Here is a 9308-nt window from a genome sequence, read left to right on the forward strand (position 1 = left end):
ATTTAAATAGACATTTCAATTAAGTACTAGCAAAAAGAAAAAAAGAAAGCAAAAAGAAATTTATCGTTTGTTAAATACACACTGATTTCTATGGAAAGCGTCAATAATAAACGTTTCAATAAAAATTTGACGACGTGTTTTATTCCTATCAAATACACATTGTGTTGGTAAAGTTGACTCTGTTTTCTCCCAGTTCACTGGCCACTTACTTTCATGTGTTTCGGGAGAAATGGGTGAATTTAGGTGATGTAAATTCAACAGATCCACATGACAGCGTCCAGCAGCGTGCATTATAGATCAACTAACATGGTCATTAAGGTTGTTTAAATGACAAAACAAATTAATTTACACATATTTGACAATCAGAATAGGCTGGAGTTCATGATGTAGGCTAGTAAACAAGTTTGTGGATATTTTGAATAAAAAAGAAAAAACTAAATAAAAGTCATACATCTGTCATACAGCGCTATTGTGTCTGCATGATGCGTCGCTACTGATGATACGTATAAATGATTTTAATATTTAATATTGCTTTTTTCATGTACTCTTAGGGTCACTTAGTTTGCTTATGCCTTGGGCCGGCTCTGGTTGTGGGTGGTTGCCAGGTTGTTGCTATGCAGTAATGTGTTGTAGGTGGCTGCCAAGGGGTTGCTATGCGATGATGTGTTGTGGATGGTTGCCAAGGGGTTGCTATGCTGTAATGTGTTGGTGGTGGTTGCCAAGGTGTTGCTATGCAGTTGCTAATGTGTTGTGGGTGGTTGCCAAGGTGTTGCTATGTAGTAATGTAATGCTATTCTATCTACTTGTTTTCTTTTTGTTATGTATATATAATAATGTATAATAATATATATATATATATATATATATATGTATATGTATATGTATGTATGTGACCCTGGACCACAATACCATAAGGGTACATTTTTCGAAATTGAGATTTATAGATCATCTGAACGCTGAATAAATAATCTTTCCATTGATGTATGGTTTGTTAGGATATGGCAATATTTGGCTGAGATACAACTATTTGAAAATCTGGAATCTGAGGGTGCAAAAAAAATCTAAATATTGAGAAAATCATCTTTAAAGTTGTCCAAATGAAGTTCTTAGCAATGCATATTACTAATCAAACATTAAGTTTTGATATATTTACGGTAGGAAATTTACTAAATATCTTCATGGAACATATAATGCATATTATTGCTCTTTTGTTGGTTTTGATTGCTTCCATTGCCATCATTTGAGTGTTCTGAGTGGTCGCTAAGGTCCACATGAATGAGTACATCAGGATATTCAACACAAACGTGTAGCAGACAGTAAATAAAGTACATTTTGATGCTATGTGATGACGTTTGTGTGATGGAGAATCTGGGATCAATTTAAAATAAGCTTCATGCAGTGACAAATGTCACACGCATAATAAAATTACAGTATTTTTGTGTATTTTATATTAGTTTTTTGGTTTGTTTGTTGAGTGTTGGAGTGTCTCAGATTATGGTGCTCGCAACACTAAAGTCACGAGTTTGATTCCCTAGAGAAAATCATGCTGTTGAGATGTAAAGCACCTTTTAGATCTAGTAAATTAATATGTTTTAATTAAACACCATAGTGATGAAAGAGTGTTCCTGAGTGTGTTTGTGTGCTTTTGTTATTCTTTTAATATTCTATATTTAATTAATAATTCACATTTATTTAACTGTTCTTGTGGGTTTTGAAATATTCATCAGTGGAGCCCCCCAACTTCAACACTCACAGGCCTGTTATTATCCTCAGATTGTGAAATGTCAGTGTATGAGAGTAAATGCTGCTAATGAAGTGCTTTGGAGACAATTGTGGACGGCTGGACAACAGAGCTCTGTTGTGGGAATGTAGGTCACTGTGTGTATTTGTGTTCTCATTGATGCTTGTTTTTTCCCCTTGTTTGGAGGCATACAGCATGTATTTTATTTTGAAGAAAATGTGAGTAGTGCATGCAAAACTTGATATGGGTGGTTGCCAGGGTGTTGCTATGAGGTTGCTTGTTGCTAATGTGCCATGGGTGGATGCCAGGACATTGCTATGCAGTTGCTACTGTGTTGTGTGTGGTTGCCAGGGTGTTGCTGTTTGGTTGCTTTTTTTTAATGTGCTGTGGGTAGTTGCCAGGGTGTTGCTGTGCGGTTGGTAATGCGTTGTGTGTGGATGCCTAGGTGTTGATATGCGGTTGCTAATGTGTTGTTGGTGGCTGCACAGGGTGTTGCTATGTAGTTGCTAATGTGTTGTGGGTAGTTGCCAGGGTGTTGCTATGCAGTTGCTAATGTGTTGTGGGTAGTTGCCAGGGTGTTGCTATGTGGTTGCTAACGTGTTGTGTGTGGTTTTCAGGGTGTTCTTATGTGTTGCTAGTGCTTTGTGGGTGGTTGCCAGGGTGTTGCTATGCAGTTGATGTGTTTTGGGTGTTCCTAGGCTAGGGTGTTCTGGGTGGTTGCTAAAGTCCACGTGAATGAGTACATCAGGATATTAAACAAAAAACATCTAGTATAAATTAAATAAAGTAAATTTTGATGCCGTATGATGATGATGATGATGGTGTGTATGATGGAGACTCTGGGCTGGTTTGGGCTTGGTTCAGAATTATATAAGTCTCTCATTTAGTCTGAACTCATGAGAGGGAATCGCTGCAGCTGTGAACATGCTCACAAGACCAACCACAAACTCCTTCTGCACAGACATTAGAGCAACAACAACTCATTATATCTCACAAAGACTGAGAGAAGAGGAGAGATGATGTGGCAGATGTTTAAATGAGTAGTTTGCCCAAAAACTTCTTAAAATTCATTAAATCGAACCAAAAAAGGTTCATACTTAACTGATCAGGCATTGCGTTTTCATAGCTCACATTTATGGAGATCTCAGTTATGTTTTGTTCACATTGTTTCATGTTTTTCCTGAAATTTCATTGGAGAAAAGAGTGAATAGTTGTCACGCAGTATCAGTATAGAGCTATAAATTACATTCATAAATTGATAGGGTTAGTATCTTAGCAAACTTGAGCACGGTTTAATACATTGTTGAGATCTCATTTGAAAGTTTAAAGGAGACACATGTGTGATTACAGGGTCTTTTTCTCAGGAGAAACACCTCCGTCAGGAGACTTCAGCAAAGTCTCAGTCTCGCTCTTGCTATGAGCAATAGTTGAGATATTAAAGATGTTATTTTTAAAATGTTGTTGGTTCTGTGACAAATTGCTTTTGTTCCTCAATTGCAAGTCACTTCGGATAGAAGTGTTTGGTAAATGCACACATTTAATGTAATTCTTCATGTTGTTCTAAGCCTGTGTGACATTATTTATTTATTTATTTATTGTTACACAGCAGATGTTTAGCTAGTTTTTATTCTTTGTGTTTGTTGTGAATATTTCTGCTTGTGTCGTATCATTGATTGTGCACAGAGCATCTCTCATGTCTCTTTATGGGAAGCTCTCTGTTATTTTTGGCATGTGGTTGTCAGTTTAACAGGGCACAAGCGCAGTTGCCCAGCCGCAGCTCTTCAGAGTGCTCTCTGAGCCGTATGTGCTGCAGATGGGTCAGTCTCTAGTGCTGCCGCTGGCCGGTCCGAGGGTCCGAGGTCATTCATCAGGGCTCTAAGTGCTGCCAGACCACAGCAGAGAGGAATAATGTGCCATAACCAGATGTCATCAGAACATCAGGATGATTTATGCTGCTTTTTACCTGGATAATCTCCTAGACAGACAGTAAAGATGGCTGCATTGCACTTTGGATATTAATTAATTTCTCCTGAAGCATGCATCTAATTAAGACATGCTACTTGTAAACTGCTTTTGAAGGAGAAATGTGCATTTTCCCCCTTTTTTGACTGAAGGAGGGACCTGAGTTATATTGTAGAGACTCAGTAATGGACTTGTAATTTGCTGGGCCAGTACGCAACCACCTGGTACACTATAGCAACCACTTAACAATACACTTGGAACCACTTTGAACATCCTAGCTACACCCTATCACATTATATGAACCACATAGCAACACCCTGGCATCCAAATAGCAACACCCTAGCAACCACCTTAGCAACTACACAGAAACAGTCCAGCAACCACCTAGCAACATCCCAGCAACCTCATAGCAACACCTTGGTAATCAGTCACATTTTCAGAAAATTTGCAAATGTGGTTATTTCTGTAGCTGGTAATTTCAGCTGATTTAACGCTGGTTTGAGCCAAATGTTAATCTAATAGTCGACTACAAATTTGACTACTAAAGTTGAAGAACAGGCTGCTCTGAAAGAGTTTAATCTGTTTAAAGATCCAAACATCAGCCTCCACACACTCGAGCGCAGAATGAAAACTGACAGTCATTATATCAGGAAAGGAGAGCCGGAGTGTGTGTGTGTGTGTGTGTGTGACTGAGTTAGTGTGTGTGTGTGTGTGTGTGTGTGTGTGTGTGTGAGAGAGTGTGATTACGGGCCTGAGCAGTCACTGTCTCTCTCTCTGAGCCTCTAATCATTTTTACTGTGAAAGATTTGAGCGCGCTCACTGAGCCACTTACTATTCCACAGCCAGCGTTTGCTTGCATGCACGTCCCTCAATGTTTCCCTCGAAAATGTTGTAGAAATGCAGGAACAAAAGCTGTTGGAAATTTTACAGTGTATTAATAATGCAAAGCTGAATATGAATGAGTCTGGATAACCTTAGTCTTGCGTTTGCTGGTGCTCAGAATACTTTGAAAAATGTTGGCAACCAAATAGTTGACGGTAGCCATTGACTTCCATAGGATTTTTCCGTTCAAGGGTAGTCAATGGCTACCGTCGACACAAAAGAAGATATTTTGAAAAATGTTAGCAACCAAACAGTTGACAGTAGCCATTGACTTCCTTGGTATTGGAAAAAATACTATTGAAGTCAATCACTACCATCGACTGTTTGGTTGCAAACATTTTTCAAAATATCTTCTTTTGTGTTCAACAGAAGAAAGAAACTCATACAGGTTTGGAACAAGTGGAGGGTGAGTAAACGCTGAGAGAATTTCCATTTTTGAGTGAACTGTCTCTTTAAAAACCACATCACAGATTGTGTAATTGTGATGCTTCAGTGCGTCTGTTGTATTTTAACGTCAGATCTCTGATTGCTGCTTTTATAGCTCCATGTTCATTCTGTGTTTATGCAGCACACGACTGTAATGGGCTGGAAAATGAGCCTGTTGTTAGCAGAGGAATTAGTGTCATCTGTGCATTACTAACAACAACAAACAGACTCTGTTCATGTTCACAAACCTCATGTGAGAAACTCGCCTGAAGACACTGCCATTTAAAAGCTTGGGGTCAGAAATTATTATTATTTTTTTTTTCATCAAGGATGCATTAAATTGATCAAAAGTGCCAGTGAAGACAATTATAATGTTACAAAAGATTTCTATTTCAAATAAATGCTGTTCTTTTGAACTTTCTATTCATCTGTGAATCCTGAAAAATGAAGTTTCCACAGAAATATTGTGCAGCACAGCTGTTTTCAACATTGATAATAATCAGAAATGTTTCTCGAGCAGCAGATCAGCATATTATACTGATTTCTGAAGATCATGTGACACTGAAGACTGGAGGAATGATGCTGAAAATACAGCTTTGATCACAGAAATATATTACAGTTTAACAGATATTCACAGAGAAAACAGCTGTTTTAAACTGTAATATTATTTCACAATTTTTACTGTACAGCCGTGGCCAAAGGTCACGACTGTATGTTTGACCTAATAAATGCGGCCTTGGTGAGCAGAAGAGACTTCATAAACATAAAAAACTAAATAATTATTCAACATTTTCGACAGGTTGCGTAAGTCCAAAAAAAAGTGTGTGTATATATATATAATTTATCTATTATTTATCCTCAATTTTCAATTGATATCATCAATGACAGGAATAAATAACACTTTAATTTCTTATTATTTTAAATAGAAATTATTATTAAATTAGAAAAGCTATTTTAAATTTGTAGTAATACTTCACAATATTACTGTTTTTATTGTATTTTAATCAAGTAAATGCAGTTTTGGTGAGAAGAAGTACCCCAAACTTTTGAATGGTAGTGTAAAACATCTGAATGTTATTGTGTCATATTGCGAAATATCACAGTCAGTGTCATTTATAGTAAACAAAGATGCTCAAACATGATTTCCAAACACAACATTTGGTAGAGAAGCTGGGGTTTAAATGCTAAACTATAAATCCTATAATATATATATATATATATCTGGAGTAACATGAAGAAACAGAACAAACTGAGACAGACTCAATCCAGAAGAACTGTCTCCTGCAAAGCTCCTGAGAAACTCTGCTCAAGTGCACCGAGGGCAAAAGCTGCTTTAAACACAAAGGGTGCTCGCACCAAATGCTGATTTAATTTAGTTAACAGAAGTTAATTGATAAAGAAAATCTATTAATGACATTACTTTTGACAGCATCCTCATTTTATAGCATTTTTACACAAGTGCCTAAAACTTTTAACAGATTTCTTGAAGCGTCTCGGAGACACAGTTCTTCTGGATTGAGTCCATCTCAGTTTGTTCTGTTTCTTCATGTGACTCCAGACAGACTTTTACAAGGATACTTGCAGAGCACAGTATTTCAGGCACAAATAGACACAGAAGTGGACAGAATTCAGTGTTCACGTGCATCTTTCGTGGCGTCTGCCATTGCTAAGCGACCGTGACCTGCGCTCTCCACGAGGCCGCCGAAGTTTCAGCAAAGGGTAAATGGATTTCCAGCACTGAAAATCACTTGCAGTAGCTCTGCTACTAAATTTATTTTAAATGGGTGTCTCTGTACAGCTGTCGCATGCGGTATAGACACCGTGTCTGTGTGTGAGCAAAGAAAACAATCAGTATAAATATAACGATCAGTATACTAAACATCGCACATCCTGCGATGTGACTGGATGCGCACATCGCGATATCGATGCTGAAATGCTATACCATGCAGCCCTACTGAGAACATTATATTTCACACACTTTAAGCTCTTTTATTTTCTAAATGTAATAGGATTAATCCAACGAATCGTTCGGTTTGTAATGCGTACCGAACCGCAAACCTCGTACCGAACGGTTCAATATGTATACGTGTATCGTTACACCCCTAATATATATATATATATATATATGTATATATTTCTGTCATGACAGCTTTCGGAGATAGTAATGTACATGACAATGTTAATGTATTTGGTCTTTGCGGAATAGATCTGCTACACTGCTGCTGCAGAGCAAGTACCGAGACTTGCCGCCAATACATCCACAACATGCTGCTGTGAGCGTGTAAGAAATACTGCTGCTGCACATATAACATACATGAAATAACCCCCATATAGCATACATGAATCACCTCGTAACAGATCTATACAGGTGGAGCTGGGGAAGGTGGAGGGTTTCTGACGTGCGCTGCAAACTGGTACAGCAAACAAAAGCCAGGTATTTGAATACTGAGCAGTGAGCTCATTGGCTACCGATACAGGAGAGAACCAATCAGCTGCCATATGACAATGATGTCGCCAGGTCAGATTGAGCTAGATCTATTGGACTGCGCCATCTAGAGTTTCATGCCAGAACTCTGTATATATATATATTGAAAAAAAGGATCCAAAAGGGTGTTTTCACAACGATGTCTGTTTTGGTTTCAGTGAACCTTTTTTTTAAAGAACCTTTCAATGTTCTTAAGAACCAACAGTTCTTAAAAGGACAATTTTTTCTTAGTGTGAAGAACATTTTAATCTAAAGAACCTTTTTCCACTGTAAAGAACCTTTTGTGGAATTAAAAGAATCCATGGATGGTAAAGGTTCTTTGTGGATCCATATAGATATATATATATGTGTGTGTGTGTGTGTGTATATATACATGTATATATAGAACTTAATACAAAATTAGAATTGAATTACGGTAAATAATGTAAATAATATCCCTTGACTGGTATTGTGAGATTCACCCATGAATAACTTTAGAAATCAGGTAGTATTTATCATTCTTGGAAAGAAAGTCAATTATACATCAAGTTCTTCACATTCACATATTAATGTCACATCTTTGATCAAACTGATGCATCCAGTCCCTGAGATCTTGTAGTGAAACAGAAGCTTTTCAATATAACATGTACTCATACATTATTGCAAAATGCAAAACATCTCCTGTTGCGTCCAGAAGAGATTTGTGCATGAGGCTGGGTTTAGTGTACACTTCAGAGGGCGAAATTCAAAACACAAACATCATCATTACACCTCATTTGTCCCGGATCATTAAATGCACTGTTTTGGGTCTGAAACAAGTTTCCTTTGAGGTACAAACACAGTCTGTGAGAAGTCAAAAGATAAAATATGACTACTATTCATGTCTTCTGAAGCCTTTGTGTGAGAAACACAGCCATTTGAGCTTTATATTGATGGCCAGAGTGTGAATCTGTCTGAAACACAGGAGTGAGTGTAAAAGACTTCAGTGCACTGACAGAAAGAGCTGCTTTTAGACATTCATGCACTAATGCGCTAGAGTTTAGAAACTGACAATTCAATTAAAGAAAGAATAAAGTATGCCATTGATGCTCCGCTAGGCAGACTTTCATTATTCACTCCCCTAAAATCACAGAAAAATGTCACCTCATTACAGAGGGATATATGATGATTATACAGTCTGAATAATGAGGAACGAATAGAAATGAAAGAGTGAAGATGACAACCCTCCATTACAGCCGTTCTCATTCCAAAATGTCAGTAGTGAGATTGTGATTTCAGTGGTGGATAATTTGCTCTAAAAGAAAATCAGTTTTCTTATTTTGGCAACGGATGCAACACATGATCACGCCTGAGCCCGTCGCCATGGTTACACATATGCAGAATCAGAATCAGATCAACAGCAGCTGCTCAAATAAAACTATAGCGCAGCTGTTTGTACTGAACGCCGATGAGATTAAATGTTTGTATCTCAAATGCGAAAACCCTTGCAATCTCACACGAGTTTCAGAAGAGCATCAATATTGTCTCGAACATATTTGCCAATGTCTGCAAACAAGCATCAGAGATTTTAACATGGAGTCAGACACTGCAAGAGCAAACTGTTTGGACTGTGATATGCACAAAGAAAGTTATGTTGTTATAGCAGGGTACAGTCATTTTCCCCTGAAAACACTAGTTAAAACTAAAACTTACTGACTTTGCTCACACATAATATAACACTCCCTAAAAATGGATAATTATAGTACTTTTTGGGGGAGATTTTCCCCACCCTTTTACACTTGTTGTTCCTTAGTTAAAAATGATCAGCCTTTTAAAAATAAAATTATGAATTTC

At 37.5% G+C, this 9308-nt stretch overlaps 1 protein-coding gene across 1 annotated transcript in view; it reads left to right on the forward strand.

Moving 5' to 3' along the window:
• LOC107567012 (G-protein coupled receptor 124-like) overlaps positions 1–3620 on the forward strand; it is a 53558-nt gene extending 49938 nt beyond the window's left edge. Inside the window, exon 9 of the mRNA XM_016252594.1 lies at positions 3492–3620. Coding sequence (XP_016108080.1) covers positions 3492–3620 — 129 coding nt within the window. The remainder of the gene's footprint in view (positions 1–3491) is intronic.
• The last annotated feature ends 5688 nt before the right edge of the window (positions 3621–9308 follow it).

This window comes from Sinocyclocheilus grahami, unplaced genomic scaffold (genome assembly GCF_001515645.1).
Source record: "Sinocyclocheilus grahami isolate Dianchi unplaced genomic scaffold, SAMN03320097.WGS_v1.1 scaffold1121.1, whole genome shotgun sequence".
Classification (NCBI taxonomy): Eukaryota; Metazoa; Chordata; class Actinopteri; order Cypriniformes; family Cyprinidae; genus Sinocyclocheilus; species Sinocyclocheilus grahami.